This window comes from Oryctolagus cuniculus, chromosome 19, assembly GCF_051225735.1.
Source record: "Oryctolagus cuniculus isolate XC-2025 breed Fujian yellow rabbit chromosome 19, ASM5122573v1, whole genome shotgun sequence".
NCBI lineage: Eukaryota > Metazoa > Chordata > Mammalia > Lagomorpha > Leporidae > Oryctolagus > Oryctolagus cuniculus.
In genome coordinates, this window is record NC_142885.1 from 60243078 (window position 1) to 60260909 (window position 17832).

General features: G+C 48.3%; 1 protein-coding gene across 31 annotated transcripts in view; it reads right to left on the reverse strand.

Annotated features, from left to right (window-relative positions):
- The window catches only part of MRTFB (myocardin related transcription factor B), a 295069-nt gene that overhangs the window by 7066 nt on the left and 270171 nt on the right, over positions 1 to 17832 (reverse strand). For 28 of the 31 annotated variants that reach the window (XM_070064809.2, XM_089321819.1, XM_089321811.1 and 25 more), the window contains 7 exons: positions 15324 to 15571; positions 13921 to 14047; positions 11621 to 12631; positions 9368 to 9523; positions 7274 to 7432; positions 6849 to 6986; positions 153 to 213 (listed from right to left, as the gene is read on the reverse strand). In XM_070064809.2, coding sequence (XP_069920910.2) covers positions 153 to 213; positions 6849 to 6986; positions 7274 to 7432; positions 9368 to 9523; positions 11621 to 12631; positions 13921 to 14047; positions 15324 to 15571 — 1900 coding nt within the window. The remainder of the gene's footprint in view (positions 1 to 152; positions 214 to 6848; positions 6987 to 7273; positions 7433 to 9367; positions 9524 to 11620; positions 12632 to 13920; positions 14048 to 15323; positions 15572 to 17832) is intronic. The other 3 variants (XM_089321824.1, XM_070064818.2, XM_089321825.1) reach the window with 1 other exon arrangement.

Sequence of the window (17832 nt, forward strand, 5' to 3'; positions counted from 1 at the left end):
TGTAGGTGTTTTAATGGCCTACATCTAAGAGATTTCAGAGCAGTCAGCTTCGTCAGAATGAAGAGACTGGGTTTCTCAGGGTCCAGGGAAGGGCTTGGGGACCTGCGTGGGGAGACAGCTTCCTCTGGGCGTCTGCATGCCTTTAGACCTACCTCCACTTTTAATGAGGATCTCAAAGAGGTCGTCCATCTGCTGACTGTGGGCGTGGGAAATCTGCAAGGAAGGAGACAGCCATCAGCTTTCTTTCACATAGCCACGAGGTATCACACGACGGGAGCACTAAGGGCTGTGGCACATCTGGTCTATCACTTGACAATTAGGAAAACATGGAGATCACTTTGGTTCAGAAGCTAGGTGTGCATGTGTAAAGATGATCAAACTGTATGCATTTCTTCAGATTTATGGAGATTTACCTGACACACAAAAAGCTGTACTTGATAGGCATACCATTTGGTATGTTCTGACACAGGCATTCTCCCATGAAACCAGCACCAAAAGTCAAGATACCAACCGTATCCATCACCTCCAGTGCCTGTCTATACTTGCTCATCCCCACGAGATCCACTCCTCCGACGTCTTTCACTGTGGATTAGTTTGATGTAAATGGAGTCCATACAGGGTGTGTCCTTTGGGGGGAGGAAGGGAACTGGCGTCTCTCACTCAACCTAACTATTCTGAGATCTATTCATGTTACAGTGTACACCTTAGCAGTGCTCTATCCTTTTTACCACTGAGTTGTCTTCCAGTGTATGGAAACACCACAGCTGATTCATTCATTTGTGGATGGACATTTGAATTTTGAGGTGTTTCCTGTTCTCTTGGTAAACAGTTCGGAGTGGAAGGAATGGCTCAAAGGTGTATGTCTAACTTGAAGACATGGCCAGACTGTCTTCAGCATCAACTGTACCAGTGTACCTCCCCGGCAGCTCGGCACCCTCACCAGTACTTTAACTCGCGACAACTAGGTGTGCAGTGGCGCTGCACTGTGGTTGTACTTTGCCCTGCCTTCACAACTAGTGAAGCCGAGCGTCTTTTCACACACTCGGTTTATCTTCTTTGATAAAATGTGTGTTCAAGATCTCTGCCTACTGCAGGATTCTTGAGTTTACTGCTGGCACGGTGTACCCATTTCCAACTACTGACTTTCAACCTGGTCTTTGTTTGTGAGGTCTGCCTCCTGTAGATGCATGCATTACTCACCTGTTGTTGCATTACAAAATGCTCCAAAACCCAGGGACTTAACATTCTACGTCACATTTCGTGTGGGTCAGGAATTTCTGGCTTGGTCTCTTTCATGAGGTTGCGATCAAGATGTTGGTCGGGCTACAGTCAACTCAAGGCGTGGCTGAAGAGTGCCCTTGGCGAACGTGGCTTCTTCACCGACTGGCAAACTGGAGGTGGCTGCTGAGGCGAGGCCTCAGTGCTCGTCCCCAGCAGCCTCTCCAGATGGTGTCCGGAGCGTCTACACAGCAGGATGGGTGGCTTTCCTGGTAGCAATCCAGGAAGAACCAGGTAGAGGAAAAGCATCCTGTTATGGCCTCATCTATGAAGGCTCCCAGCCTTGTCTGTTTAGAAGTGAGTAACCAAGTCCTGCCCAGCGACGAGGGCCAAAGACACATCTTCAGGCTATCATACAACACCCACTTGAGTCTGGCCTTTCCATGCATTCCAACAATTTTTTTTTTTTTTTTTTGACAGGCAGATCTAGACAGAGAGAAAGGTCTTCCTTTTGTTGGTTCACCCCCTAAATGGCTGCCATGGCAGGCGCGCTGTGCCGATCCAAAGCCAGGAGCCAGGTGCTTCCTCCTGGTCTCCCATGTGGGTGCAGGGCCCAACACTTGGGCCATCCTCCACTGCACTCCCAGGCCACAGCAGAGAGCTGGACTGGAAAAGGAGCAACTGGGACTAGAACCTGGAGTGCTGGCGCTGCAGGCGGAGGATTAGCCTAGTGAGCTGCGGCGCCGGCCCAATTTCTGCATTTTAACTGGATTGTTCACTTGCGTGAAATGTAATTACTGATGTGGTGAAGTTTGGGTTTACCATTTTGTTATTTGTTACTCAGGTATCCTACTTGGTTTTTGGCTCCCCTGTTTGTTCTTTACTGTCTTTTAAAAAATCAGATTTTTCAAAAAGTTATCTTCACTGCATTATTTTCTTGGTTGTTACTGCACATATATATTGCACAGTAACTTTGCTTATGTTACTTCAACTTAATGCTGTACCACTGCATAGAAAATAGGACCACATAGATTCCTCAATGTTCTCCTCCATTCTTTATTAATTGTAGATATATCTTCACACATTATAAACTCTTGAAGATATTGTTATGTTTGGTCATGGATTATCACACTTTACCTTTTAAATAAAAAACAATCTTAAACTGTTTTCAGATAAAGCATGAGAGAGAGATCTTCTGTCTACTAGTTCACTCCCCAAATGCCCACAATAGCCAGGACCTCCATCCAGGTCTCCCCTGTGAGCAGCAGGGGCCCAAGTACTTAGGTCATTGTCTGCTGCTTTCCCAGGTACATTAGCAGGGAGCTGGATCAGAAATAGAATAGCTGGGACTCCAACCAGTACTCTGAGATGGGATGCTGGTGTCACGAGTGGCAGCTCAACCTGCTGTGGCCCAAAGTTCACTTTCGTTTATTTGGAATGGAGGGAGACACACAGCCCCAAAGAGATCTTCCATCTGCTAGATCACTCTCCAAATGCCTGCAGCAGCTGAGGCCTGACCCAGGCCAAAGCCAGGAGCTGAACTTAATTCCAGTCTTCCACATGGGTGGCGGGCCCAGTCAGTTGAGCCATCCCTTCTGCTTCCCAGGGTGTGCAATAGCAAGAAGCTGGATTGAAGGTGGAGGCAGGACTGAAAATCAGGCATTCTGGCCGGCGCCGTAGCTCACTAGGCTAATCCTCCGCCTTGCGGCGCCGGCACACCGGGTTCTAGTCCCAGTCGGGGCGCCGGATTCTGCCCCGATTGCTCCTCTTCCAGGCCAGCTCTCTGCTGTGGCCCGGGAGTGCAGTGGATGATGGCCCAAGTCCTTGGGCCCTGCACCCCATGGGAGACCAGGAGAAGTACCTGGCTCCTGGCTTCAGATCAGCGTGGTGCGCTGGCTGCAGCGCACCGGCGGCAGCGGCCATTGGAGGGTGACCCAACGGCAAAAAGGAAGACCTTTCTCTCTGTCTCTCTCTCTCACCGTCCACTCTGCCTGTCCAAAAAAAAAAAAAATCAGGCATTCTGATGAGGGTGTCCCCTGTGGGGACTGCACTGCTGTGCCACTTTCATTTCTGCTAAGGAATTCTGGCTGACTTTAAACACACTGTTGCCTCTTTTCTGGTTTTCATAGGTGACATTACTTAAACAGCCATTACCTGTGTGTTTAACGTCTTGCCTTTCTCTATAACCTTGTCTTTTACTGAAGACTGTGCTATGAATGGGCCCTCTATGTGTACAGTGACGTGTTTACCGTGCACCTTGAAGCTGTAAATTTGTCTTTCAGCATAATTTGTGACTATTTTGGGCATATGCCTCCACCTGCCACATTCTCTCTTCCCTGGGACTGCTCTTCTACCAACATTAGGCTGTTAACATCCCAGGGCGGAGGCTCTGTTCATTCTTTCATTCTTACAAAAACCTTCCAGGGCCAGCGTTGTGGTGCAGTGCTCACACCCCACATGCGTGCTGGTTTGACTTTGCTTCTTCATTTCTCATCCAGTTCCCTGTTGGTGGCACCTGGGAAAGCAGCAGAAGGCGGCCCAAGTTCTTGGGCCCCTGCAACCAGGAGGGAGACCTGGATGGAGTTCTGGGCTCCTGGCTTCAGCCTGGAGTAGCCCCAGGTGTTGTGGCCATTTGGGGTGTGAACCAGCAAATGCAAGATCTCTAACTTTGTCTTTAAAATAAATCTTAAAAAAAAAAAAAATTCCTTCCTCTCCATGGTATTCAGATTGGAAAGCTCTACTGATCTGTTTGCAGGTTCTCGGAAGGTTTTTCCTCTGCCTTCTCCATTTTTTTTTTTTAACTTGAGATACCGTAGCTTTTTAGTTCTAGAATTCCCATTTAGGTTTTTTTAAAAAATATTTATCTGAAAGGCAGAGTTACAAAGAGGAAGAGGCAGAGAGACAGGTCTTCTATCTGCTGGGTCATTCCCCAGACGGCTGGAGCTGTGCCAATCTGAAGCCAGAAGCCTTCCAGGTTTCCCACGCAGGTGCAGGGGCCCAAGGACCTGGGCCATCTTCTGCTTTCCCAGGCCATAGCAGAGAGCTGGATTGGAAGAGGAGCAGCCGGGACTTGAACCGGTGCCCATATGGGATGCTGGCACTGCAGGCAGTGGCTTTACCTGCTATGCCATGGTGCTGGCTCCTAGAGCTTTTTTTTTTTTTTTTTTTTTTAGTTTTTTTTTATCTGTTTAGATATCCTATATTTTCAATCATTACAAATATACTTTTTTTTAAAAAGATTTATTTGGAAGTCAGAGTTAGAGAATGGTCTTCCATCTACTGGTTCACTCCCCATTTGGCCACAATGGCTAGAGCTGCCCCTATCCAAAGCAAGGAGCTTCTTCTGGGTCTCCCATGTGGGTGCAGGGGCCCAAGGACTTGGGCCATCTTCTGCTTTCACAGGCCACAGCAGAGAGCTGGATCGGAAGTGGAGCAGCCAGGACTCGAACCTGCACCCATATGGGTTGCCAGCACTGCAGGTGGCGGCTTTACCTGCTACACCACAGCGCTGGCCCTGAGATCTGATTCTTAACAGACCTAAAGGAAGGAGTTTTACCCAGTCTAAGTGGACCTGGGTGGATAGTTTAGTTAGAACTTGTTTTAAAATTCCATTAATCATGCTATGCCATAGTGCTGGCCCCTACAAATATATTTTTCAAAAATTTTCTAAATTTTGAAAGGATGAGAGAGACACCTGTTGGTTTACTCCCTGTATTCCCAGGATCCAGGGATCAATCCAGGTGTCCTGTTGTGCCTCCCAGGGCATTGGCAAGAAGCTGGTATTGAAAGCTCTGATGCAGGAATGACAACCACTGTGCCAAACACCTTCCCCAAATAAACGGTGACTTCAAAATCCTCGTCTGCAGAGAGTAACATCGACATCAACTTGGGGTTGTCTTGGCAGTTACCTTGTCTTCTGAGAACACATTTTCCTGTTCTGTTTGCGATAAGTAATGAGTGGATGTTGTGGATTTTACACTGTGGAGACTTTGAGACTCGGTTATTTGCCTCGATGCATGGGTCATCTTGTTTTAGGTTACACTTGAACTTCAAACTGTTTCTTGGATAGAGGTTCCAACCTTGATTTCGAGCTGTCTTCAGCTGAGCTGTGGATCCTGTGCCGTGTGCGTATGGCTCAGGGGTCAGCTACAGATGTGGGCAGGCAGAAACCGGCGATCACTTCTCTGGCTGTTGCCCTTCAGCTGCCCTCAACCCAGTCTTCTGGTTTCATGGACCACAGAGAAGGGTTTCTCCATCAGTAACCCAGCCCCTTGGCTTGACCCTAGCATGTAACTCCCCTCCTCGGAGTACACGTCTTTCCTTCAGTGCCTTCACTGCTTGCTTTCTGTACCACTTGATGCTGAATGGTGCGTGAAGAGGTATTACACTCGTCTGAGTCTCGCAGGCTCCCTCAGTGTACACACATGAATCCAGAATGTGTCAACTAGGGGTTCCAGACCGCTCTCTAGGAGGCAGCGGGAGAGTCTGTTGCTGTTGTGACACAGATCAAGTAGGCAGCACTAATGCACCTGTGGTGTTTGCCAGAGTGAGTGCTCCCCTTGTATTTCCTAACAACTGCAGTTAAGCTCTGGTGCCGCGACTCACCTCTGTTCCCCGCGGGACAGGATGCCCCTTCTGAAGGGCCTGGGGGAGGGCCGTCTAGTCCAGCACCATTCCTGCCCACTGTTACTGCAGAGGGCTAACCCTATTTCTAGAAACTGGTTTTTCCCTCTCAGGTAGAGGCCCTTGCCGAGTCAAAAGGGACGTCTTTCCCTTGGCAGGAGACAGCTACAAGGCAGTGTATGCTAACTGCGCTCCCTCAGCCTTGCCATCCTCCCATGTGACACTGTGCCTTAGGCAACTAAGGAGGGTCAGGGCCACTCCTGGCACCCTCCATGAGGCTGGGGTTCTTCCTTGGAGGTGAGGTGAGTTTTAAGCTTTGGAAGAGCTGACAGGGCCAGAGAGACCAAGAAGGGTGTTGAGGGTGGTGGATGACAAGTGCTGTCATGGCAGGCACCCACAGGGCCAGAAGCTTTTACAAACAGGGGCTCTAACTTTCTCCATTCTTGGTAAAGTTATGGCTACTCCTGTCCAAGGATGGCTGTGAAGGGAGGTCAGTACCCTGCCTGAGGTCACCAGGTGGGCATTAGGCATTGTGATGCCTGGAGAGCATCAGCTGTGCCGCCTGAAAAGTGACGTTTGCTCCATCTAGGAGCCGAGGCACTCGCAGGGATGGCCTGTCGGGCAGTAGATTTAGGTGCTTGGGAGCCATGCATGTCTGCTGGAGGGCAGAGTGTCAGTTTGGTGCTGGCCTGCAGAATGGTGGAGTTAGGAAAGAGGGGCCTGTATAAAGCACAGGCCCTGGTCACCATCACATCTATCCCCGAGATAATCCATCCCTAGCCCCCAAGGACAAGGAGTAAGTAGTGACTACAGGTGATACTCCTATGGAAAGTTATTGGGATTCTTTACAACAAATGGCATTTCAATTTAAAATAACTTTGTAGAAAGAGAGGCTCCTGGTCGTCATGTCTGTGCCTCTCAGACAGGGGTCCTGTATGGGGCTGGTCACGATGAGCAGATGACACATCAACATGACTCTCACAACAGTGGCCCCAGTGTTCACTCACCTCCGGAAGGGACGACTGTGCGCTGCGTGTCTGCTTGATGGCCTCCTCATAGCGGGGAGGGTCTTTTGTCTTGGCGACTGGACTCCCAAACAGGGAGTGCTGGACGACAAACTGCTGGGGTGGAGAAGGCGAGCTAGGCTGCAGCAGACAGGGGAGCCCGTGTTAGCCTGGCAGTGAGCTTTCTCGGCTGTGCTGCCCGCGGCAGCCAAATCACACAAGTCACGAGCAGGGTCCTCGAGACGCAGGAGGCTGACCCGCTGGTGGGCCACTGTGCTGCTCGTCCTCAGGGAGTGGTCGCCACCATACTGTCAACGCTCTTCCCCCCCTCACCACGGCCATGCCGTCCGCCAGGCCTAAAGCGCACGGCTTTGCCAGGCCCTTCGCCCCTGCGGGTGCTGCTCCTGCTGCATGCGGCATGCGCTTACCTTGGTGGGAGCAGGAGCCCCGTTCTGCAAGGCTGGGGGTGGAGCGTTTCTGGGCTGGCAGATGCCGCTGGCGGGGGCACTGACGAAGGGCTGCTGGACGGCCGGCGCGGGCGGTCTCTGATACGGAAGCACGGTGTTGGGGGTCGAGTTTGTGAACACCTGTTGTGAAGAAACACTGCTGTCAGTTTCTTCTTTCGCTTTTCCTTGTAAAGGAAGCCACATTTTAGAGCGGGAGTCGGCCAGTGTTTTCTGCAGAGGCCACACAGGATGTAGTTTCGGGCCTGTGTGCTGGGTGCCCAGCTCCCCGCTGCAGCACAGGTGCAGCCACAGGGGCACGTGCTGCTTTAGAAAAACCTCATTCACCACAACAGCCAGTGGGCCCTGGTTTGTCTGCCCCTAGGTATTCTGGGGCACGAGCAGTCCCTTTACGTAGGTACTTGTCTTAGTTGGCACGATAGACTGTGCCTTGTGGAAAAACAATGTCGGCTCCTCTCCAGTGACAGCTGACTTTCCTACAGTCCTCACAAGGGCAATCTCACCTCGGGGTGTGGATGGCCACACTAAGCTGAGGATCTCTAGGCTCGTCTCTCTAACTCCACCCTCGCTCCCACAGGCCTGGCTCACTTCCGCATCTTCCCGGACACCTCAACTTTCCCATGTTCCCAATGCAGCTTGCTCCTTTCTGCTCCCGACCCCTAGGCTCTCAGGACAGCAACTCCTGGTTCTGCCTTCTGCTTTCTATCTTTGTTACTTGTTTTCATAAACCAAGGTGAAAGGCACCGTTCAGCTCATCACTCACCCGTGTAGGAGGCTTCATCTCTTAACCGGGAGCCATTGTCTCTCACCGCTCTGGGGTTCTACCACTGGACTAATCCAGGCCCCACACATTCAGATGGTAAAGCTTCTTACTTACTACCTGTGCCCCTTCCTATCCTTCCTGTGGCCACACTCAGATTTCTTCAACCACATGCAAAGTCCCATTTGAAACCCACCTCTTGCTGAGAATTTCTTCCTGTGAAACTGCAAAATGTTCAGTTCAGACCCCATCGCACAGCCTTTTATAACATATGGCCTTGCTGCTGCTACCATGCTGTAGTTCACAGAACTACTAAAGTCTTTACATCACCAATATTCTGAAAGGGGAACTCTGTCCTCTATAGTCTTACTAAAAACACACATACATAAATATTAACCAATGACAACATGTCTAACAGGAGACTTCAAAAAGTTCATGGAAAACCTGTTTTCTTCCATGAAGCGCTGAGTTTGGTAAGTATATTCCCACTGAATTTCCTTATATTTGGCAAAAACCCAAGTTATTTTGTACGAACTGAATGGAATGATCTCTAACTCTAGTATTTCGAGACTCAGTGAATAAATCCTAACTGGGCCTGTCCATACACTGTGACTGCATTTCGTACCTGCTGGCTCCTACGCTGCCACAGCCCGAGGGTTAACAATGCCCCGAGGCACACTGCCAAGTACCCTTCTATCCTCCAGGTGAGCACTGAGGGGACTGATAATTCTCGGGGGTCACAACACCCCCTCAGATGCACTGACACTGTTCTGGCAAGAAGTGCAGAGCTCCACCTGCTGGATAAAAGGGATTCTGTTCATCAAGGGGCCATTTAACAGCAGACTTTTTGGGCGAGCAACCTGCGTGTAGGACACTGGGCCCCAGGCCCACACCTTCATTTTAAAGAGGAAACTGACACTTAGAGAAAGTGAGTTTGTGTGAGGCCCAACCCAGGGAAGTGGTGAACAGAATGGTGAGCCCTGGCTTTTGATCCATGAGGTGGGAAACTCTTGCCGACGTAAAAAAGATCTTATTCAGCACATGCATACTTAATTTGAAAAGAAATTCATTTTAAGACTTAGTGAATTCAATATACTTGAGTATTTAAAAATACTTTAAATATAAATATATAAACTATCTTTCCAAAATAAAGAGCTCTTTCTACACCCCCAGCACTGGATGACCTGCAGTCCAATGGCTGGGGGAACAGGCTCTTTCGGGGGCTGATTGTTGAGCGGGTGTGCAGATGACACTCAGAATGAGCACGGGTTTTGCGGGGTACATCAGCATTCACTGACCTTTCTCGCTTGCTGAGGCTGACTGAGCACTTGCTGCTGGAACGGGTCTTGTTTCTGAGGAACGCTCGAGGCCAGGGCTGGGGACAAGGCGGCAGCAGGGATTTGGGCAGTAGTTGCTATCTGAGGCTGAGGCTGGATTCCTGCTTGTGGCGTAGTCTAGGAGAATAACAACAATAGTAATAATAAACCAGTTTAACTGTCAGAGTTGGAATCAAGAGTTTAGATGCAGAATGGTCACTTGAGAATTACATCTAAAATGAAATAAAAGTGTACTTCAATTCATCTGCATAAATCTGAGCCTTAACAACTCTAAACCAGAGTGGAACACCAGGCCAGTTATTTTCAGGCTCTGATTTTCAGTTTTTGAGTGGCTAGGATTTTCATATGAAACGTCTGGAAAAGAAAACTGAGATCCCAACTCTGCAGGTATTAGAATTCAGTTAGTAGCAACGAGGAACTGTGTGAGGCCTGACTGTCCACCTTCCTCTGCACAGCCAGGACACGGCTGGATGCCCACTGGGCTCCTTTTCCTAGAACATCACCTGTAAGGTAAGATTTGGACCAAAATAATTTGTTTTAAAGATGTAGAGTTCAACTTCACAAATGCTCTAAAGACAAGGGTACAGGATTCCTCTCAGCCCTTACAGCTCTTTGGGTACTAAGGTTGGGAACACCGACCCTGTGTGGTTTCTTGATTACCTGTGGTCCAGATCTGTTGAACATCTATCCAAATAAATATGAGGGTACTTCAGAGAGTGCATGGGAAAATGGAATTACAAGTTTATTTTAGTGCAAATAAATTTTGAAATCCCTGTAAATGTCATAATTTACATTGCATGAGCATTTTGAAGAACTTTGTTATGCATGGATTTACAGTAAACTCCTGCAATTCAGGTTTGTTTTTTTTTTTTTGTTTTTGTTTTTTTTTTTTTGACAGGCAGAGTGGACAGTGAGAGAGAGAGGCAGAGAGAAAGGTCCTCCTTTTGCTGTTGGTTCACCCTCCAATGGCCGCCGCGGCCGGCGCATCGTGTTGATCCGAAGCCAGGAGCCTCTCCTGGTCTCCCATGTGGGTGCAGGGCCCAAGCACTTGGGCCATCCTCCACTGCACTCCCTGGCCACAGCAGAGAGCTGGCCTGGAAGAGGGGCAACCGGGACAGAATCCGGCGCCCCGACTGGGACTAGAACCTGGTGTGCCGGCGCCGCAAGGCGGAGGATTAGCCTAGTGAGCCGCGGCGCCGGCCAATTCAGTTTTCTACTAACTTTCTGAAGCCTCCTCACGCACAGGTTATGCAGGGAATTTCATGTTCACCAGTGCTCCCTAAGCTCTCTGACACCGTCTCACTCCTCCATCTGTGCTCACAGCTGTCCTGGCCGAGGCATCCTCACATGAAGGGTGCCTTTCCAGAACTGAATGTGGGCGGCAGGAAGAGAGAGGGTTTACCAGTCAGAGCTCTGGGGTCACAGCACCCAGGATGCTTCCCATCTGCTCTGTCCTCCAGCAACTCAGTCCCCCTCTGCAGCCTCGGCTTCCTTATTGACAAACAGGCTCTATCGCCTGGGTCTTCTGGGGAACGAGAATTAAAGTAAGCCATTTAAAAATATGTAATGCATCATATATAAATACGTGTGTATGTGTATATATAGAGAGGGAAATAGAGTCTAAGACCCCTAGTGGATGCCTCAACAAATTCATAGTGCTCTGTATGAGCAGTAGCTGTTACTACGTCATTGACATTTCAAAACTGTCCACATATTATGAAACCGTTGTGCTCATTAAAGGGACAAGGCACAGGGCCGGCGTTGTGGCACAGTGGGTTAAGCTGCTGCCTGAGGTCCTGCTTCATTTCTAAGGCAGCACCCTGGTAATTGGCCCATCTTTCACTTCTTTCCCAGGCAAAGTACTTGGGCTCTTGATAGCCACATGGGAGACCTGGATAGAGTTCCAGGCTCCTGGTTTTGGCCTGGTCCAGCAGCCCTGGGTGTTACAGCCATTTGGTGAGTGGATGAGAGGATGGAAGATCTCTCTTTCTGTAACTCTGCCTTTCAATTATTTTTTTTTAAAGGGACAAGGTAATAGAAAAATACCTGTGCTTGTTTTACTATTTTTTGAAAGCCATCTCATGTGCACCAGCTTCCTACAACTGTGCCATGCCCTGTGGATGCCTTCATCAAACTGCCCAGGCATGGTGTCACCACTGCAGCTTCCACCCGCTATGTGCTGTAAGGCAAGATGTTATAAGAGGCACTTCCCACCTGGAGTTTGAGGCTGCCTACGGGGAGCTGCACGGAGGTGACGCTCGAGCCCTGGATGGACACAGGGAGCAGCAGCTGAGCAGTCTGGGTGGTCAGTAGAGCCTGGGGCTGAGCGACAACGGCAGGCGGCGGCTGGCCCTGGGGACTCACGTAGAACTGCGGGACGATGCCCTGCTGCTCCGCCTGCGCCACCTGCGCCACCGCCACCTCCTGCTTGATCACCACAGCCTTCTGGGCAAGCACGGTCTGGGCCCCTGCAGGGACGGGCTGCCTGGAGTTGGAGCAGTCAGGGAGGGAGGCCTCATCTTTGACGGAGGGACCAACACTGCCCGCTTTCTGGTCTGCCTTGGTGGCGCCCGGAGCAGGGGCGCGGGGCTGGGGCTCCGGCGGCCGCTGCTGCGCACGCTTCTCCACCTCCAGCTGCATTTTCAGGACTTCCACGAGCTTCTGCTCCTGCTCCAGTTTCCTCTTGAGCTCCTCGATCTGCTGCTCCTTCTCCTGCAGCCTGCGGTCCTTCTCGGCGGCGTCCAGTTCCAGGTGTGACAGGGTGCTGCCAGCGGGGCTCAGGCTGTCCTCGCTGTTTGCCACCCTCAAGGGAGATGACGACAGGAACTGGGAGGGCGACATCATGGTCATGATCTCGGTGAAGGTGTCGGCCATGCTGGTGTCGTCGGTGCTGAGGCTGGACTGCTCCGAGGGCGAGGGTGAGATGGGCAGGGGGGAGTGAGCACCGTCCACGTGGGCCACGCTGCCGGTGCCGGAGGATGGCATTTCCGCCTTGAAAGTGGACCGGGCACTGGTCACGGCAGTCTGCAGGGTTGTAACTGGCAATGCCACGGTGACTTCCGGGTTACTGGTGACGATGGCTGCCGATGACACTGCCACCACACCGCTAGCGGCAAGGCCACCGCTGTTCGCTTCCTGGTAGGGTTTCAGGCGTTCGATGAGGTCTGGTTTGGTGCCTGACACTGGCAAACCCCTTAATTTCAGTTCTGTCTTCAGTTCTGATACCTGGGGGTACAAACAAATCAGATCCTTTGGTCTTATACCTTTCCAACCAACGTACAGTACACAGTAATTCTCCTTTATGGTTGGGAAATAGTCTAAGACCCCTAGTGGATGCCTCAACAAATTCTACAGGGGGGCTGGAAAAAGGGTAAAAGATAAACTTATTTTTTTTTAAAATCCATGCATAGTTTTTTCATAGTATATATTCTGTACATTCATATGATAGAATTTAATAAATTAGGCACGGTAATAATGACTAACGATAAAATAGAACTGTAACAATGATAAGATGTTATATAATCTCTCTCAAAACATTGTACCGAACTCCCCCTCCTTTCTGTGATCATGTGAGATAATACTTACAGGAAGCATTTTATGGCTTCTCTTTGGCAGAGCTACATGGCCAGCATCAGTGGACTTTGGGGCCATTAAGAGATAAAGTAAGTGTACGTGAACACAAGTACTATAATACTGAAACAGCCAACCTGATACCCAAGATGGCTACCAGATGGCTAGTGGGCAGGTAGTGCATACATTGTGGGTGTGCTGGACCAAGGGAGAATTCACAGCATCATTTTTATCACATCACCCAGCATGCTGAATGTACAACTTAGGGATTATGTATTTCTGGAATCACGGCTGACCGCTGGTAACTGAGGCCATCATGCTATCACAGCAGAGCAGGTACGTGCATCTCTGTCCGCTAACTGGTCCCCAGTTCCTTGTGTGCAGTCACACACACAGTTTCATACACATGTAACTACAGAAGTGACAGAGTAAGGCTTTTAGAGGGTAACTCGTCTACAGAGCTATCATCAGGAATGATGATGCAACACACTGCTGAAATCCTTTACTCTTTCCACTCAATATGTTCTATTTCCTGTTTTAGAGATAAGGAGATCACTCAGAGAGAGGCTGAGTCACTCATCCAAGCTGCCGGAGGAAACAGCCTACCTGGGATATGGACCTAGTACGACTGACCCTGGAGCTCAGGTTCTTAACTGTTCAGTTTCCTGCTTCTCCCAAACCTGGCATTGAACAGGGGGTAAAAAAAAAAAAAAACCAAAAACACAGCTTCTGGAATTCAACAGAACCGGTATGGTGCCTGCAAAAGATGCCTGCTCAGTAAATGAAGGTCATTACTGCTCACTTAAGAAAAGCACCTCTCCAAAAGTGACCGTATCAATAACAAAGCTGAGCGTCTACCGAAAGCGAGCTACATCTGCCGGGCAAGCCTAGCAAGTGGTTGACTTGCTTGTGGTGCTTAGGGCTGGGCTGGCTGGAATCATCACCTTCAAGTCGTCCAGGCTAGAAGGCAGTGGTCCTGGCTTTCTCACAGGAGCAGCTGTGTTCTGTCTCGGTGTGTTCGATGTGCTGTTGTTCAAGGCTGAATTCCCACTGTTGTTGTTTTTGTCATTTCTGTGAAAGAAAAAGAAAACTAGAGTTTACAATAAAATAATTTATGGACCTGACATTGCTTCTTTGAAGTTATGAAGAGAAAAATATCATGGTCATGGATTGGAAAACCTGATATTGTAAAGCTGTCAATCAAACTAGATACCAATAAAATCTCCCTGTGGGTTTCACTTGCTTGTTTTAGTGGAAATTGACAGGCAATTCTAAGCATCACATGGCTATGGCTAAAGCAGGAAAGGTTATGCCATCAGGCATACTGACATGTATGCAAAGCCAGGGATGAAGGCAGTGTGGGGCCAAAGTGAATATTCAAACAGGAAAAAAATGGTTCTTGATCAACCCCTCCCTCCCATCATCCCCCAAAACCTAAATGTGAGTTATGAAAACAGTAAAACCGTTAGAAGAAAACTCCAGATATTATTTTCACAGCCTTGAGATACGCAAAGATTTCTTAAGCAGGACACAACAGAGTAAAAGGTACATCTTTAAGACAGTGAAAAGTCAAGCCACAGAGCAGGACAAGATATCTGCAATACTTATTTCTGACAAAGATGTCAAACTTAGAATAGACCAAAAAAAAAAAAAAAAACCCATAAAAATAAGTAAGAAAAAACCAATCTAGTGGGTAGAGAGGGGGGTCTTGGAAAGTTTATCCCGATGGTCATAAATATGTGAACAAATGCTTACCATTAGGTATGAAGAAAAATGCAAACACACACACACCAATACCCTGTAAAACTGTTCCAATGAGTAAGACTGACAATACCAAGTACTTGAAAAAACTGGAATGCACACACTGCTGGCAGAAGTCTAAACTGGTACCACCACTCGGGAAAGCTGTTCCACGGTACTAGAGAAAACCATGCACCAACCCGAGGGCCTCGCAATCCCACTCCTCCACAGTCACTGAACACAAAGCTATACATACATGCATCAAAAGACACAGATGAGAATACTTAACACGGCATTATTCATGATAGCCCCAGCTAGAAGAAATTCAACTATCCATCAAAAGTGTGATGGACAGACAAGGAAAAATTAATTACTGCTATTTGCACCAGAAAAGATGCATCTCACAAACAGTAATTTAGAAAAGGGAATTCTAACATCAGAGTTGAGAAGCCATGATGGAGGGTAAATGGCTGCAATGGAATGCAGGCCGTGCTCTGTGCACTTGAGACTTTGCTAGCGAAATGGAAATGACCCTGGGCACACAGGAGTCACAACATCTGCCCTCCGTGACACGCACTGGGGCCCCAGCCCCGAGCCCGCCCCGTACTTGACTGGCGCGGGCAGGATGGTCTGGTAATTGTAGTGCTGCTGCTGCTGGCTCAGGATCTGCAGCTGCAGGAAGAGCTGCTGCTGCTGCAGCAGGCGGGCGTAGTTGGAGTCCATCTGCGGCTCGCTCTTCTCCCCTTTCTGGTCCGGAGGAATGTACTGGTGGTACTTCAACTTCTTGACCCGGGGTTTGGGATCTTTGCACTTCTTGTTACGATGTTTGTCGTTTGGATTCTTGGGATGGCTTTGCTATTTTTGAGAAAAGAAAATAAGCACATTTGAAGAGATTGTATCACCTGGAACCTATTCTACTTGTGTGTCTCTATGATTTGAAATTCAATAGCAATGCACCTTGGAAACTGACAGGACCACTTGGGAAAGCAATGCACTATACACATTTCAAGAGCCATGACAGGTAGCTCCTTCCCTCCTGCATCTGTCCCCTGAGGCAGGGCAAGATGCCCAGCCTGGCGTTATCTGTTCCAATGCAGCACAGTTACTGCGGGTCTCCTGTGTACTGTACTCACAGCACTGAGTGTTTACTGTATTACCTCCTAGAGAAAAAGTCTGCACATCAAATACACAACAGAAAGACTGAGCCTGCTTCACTGTAACCATACAATATTAAATCCATGGAGAATATATAAAAACAGGAAAATGCTTCAAATGAGAATAAAACAGCATAAACCTATCTCTAAAGAAAATAACAAAATTGATAATATTGAATACTGTGAATATGAATTAAAAACAGGAAAAAAACGCCACTCTTTTAAAGATGGGGTTGAGACCACACATCCCTTGTCTTATGATTAAGAACCAAATGACTCTGAGTTCTTTTCTTCTCCTCAACTGATAAGTTATCAGAGAATTTTCTACTTTTTAGTACTCATAACTTCATCTAGAGATAAAAGCCATTCAAACAGAAGCCAGGAACCGTCAGAATGGGAAAAAATATTTGCAAACTATGCAACAGGTAAAGGATTAATAACCAGAATCTACAAAGAGATCAAGAAACTCCACAACCACAAAACAAACAACCCACTTAAGAGATGGGCCAAGGACCTCAACAGACATTTTTCAAGAGAGGAAATCCAAACTGCCAACAGACACATGAAACAATGTTCAGGATCACTAGCCATCAGGGAAATGCAAATCAAAACCACAATGAGGTTTTACCTCACCCCGGTTAGAATGGCTCACATACAGAAATCTACCAACAACAGATGCTGGCGAGGATGTGGGGGAAAAAGGGACACACTAATCCACTGTTGGTAGGAATGTAAACTGGTAAAGCCATTATGGAAGACAGTTTGGAGATTCCTCAGAAACATGAATATAACCCTACCATTCAACCCAGTCATCCCACTCCTTGGAATTTACCCAAAGGAAATTAAATTGGCAAATAAAAGAGCTGTCTGCACCTTAATGTTTATTGCAGCTCAATTCACAATAGCTAAGACCTGGAATCAACCTAGATGCCCATCAACAGTAGATTGGATAAAGAAGTTACGGGACATGTACTCTATAGAATACTATACAGCAATAAAAAAAAGAAATCCAGTCATTTGCAACAAAATGGAGGAATACAGAAAACATGCTGAGTGAAATAAGCCAGTCCCAAAGGGACAAATACCATATGTTCTCCCTGCTCTGTGACAACTAACTGAGCACCAAAAAGGAAACCTGTAGAAGTGAAACGGACATTATGAGAAGCAATGACTTTATCAGCCTTTGTCCTGTCGAGGAACAGCTTACTATTTTATTCCTTTTAGTATTTTTTTTGTTCTACTTAATACCACTTGATGAACTCTTTAATTAACATACAATTATTCTTAGGTGTTTACATTTTTTTTTCCTTTTTATTTATTTGACAGGTAGAGTTATATTCAGTGAGACAGAAAGGTCTTCCTTCCGTTGGTTCACCCCCAAAATGGCCACCACGGCTGGCGCTGTGCCGATCCAAAGCCAGGAGCCAGGTGCTTCCTCCTGGTCTCCATGCGGGTGCAAGGGCCCAAGCACTTGGGCCATCCTCCACTGCCTTCCTGGGGTCACAGCAGAGAGCTGGACTGGAAGAGGAGCAACCGGGACTGGAACCTGGCGCCCATATGGGATGCCGGCGCCGCAGGTGGCAGATTAGCCAAGTGAGACATGGCGCAGGCCCCTTAGGTGTTTATATTTAACTGAAAAGTGATACCTGTTAAATTTAAGAGTGGGAATAAGAGAGGGAGGAGATGTACAGTTTGGCACGCACACTCGGACTTAGCCCCAGTGGTAGAGCTAGAAACCTGTCAGGGGATTCCAAATCAACCCCATCAAGGTGGCATGTACCAATGCCATCTTACTAGTCAAAGTGATCAGTTTAAGTTCATAATTTTTTTTTTTTATTTGACAGGTAGTTATAGACAGAGAGAGAGAGAGACAGAGAGAAAGGTCTTCCTTCTGTTGGTTCACTCCTCAAATGGCTGCCACGGCCGGTGCTGCGCAGATCCGAAGCCAGGAGCCAGGTGCTT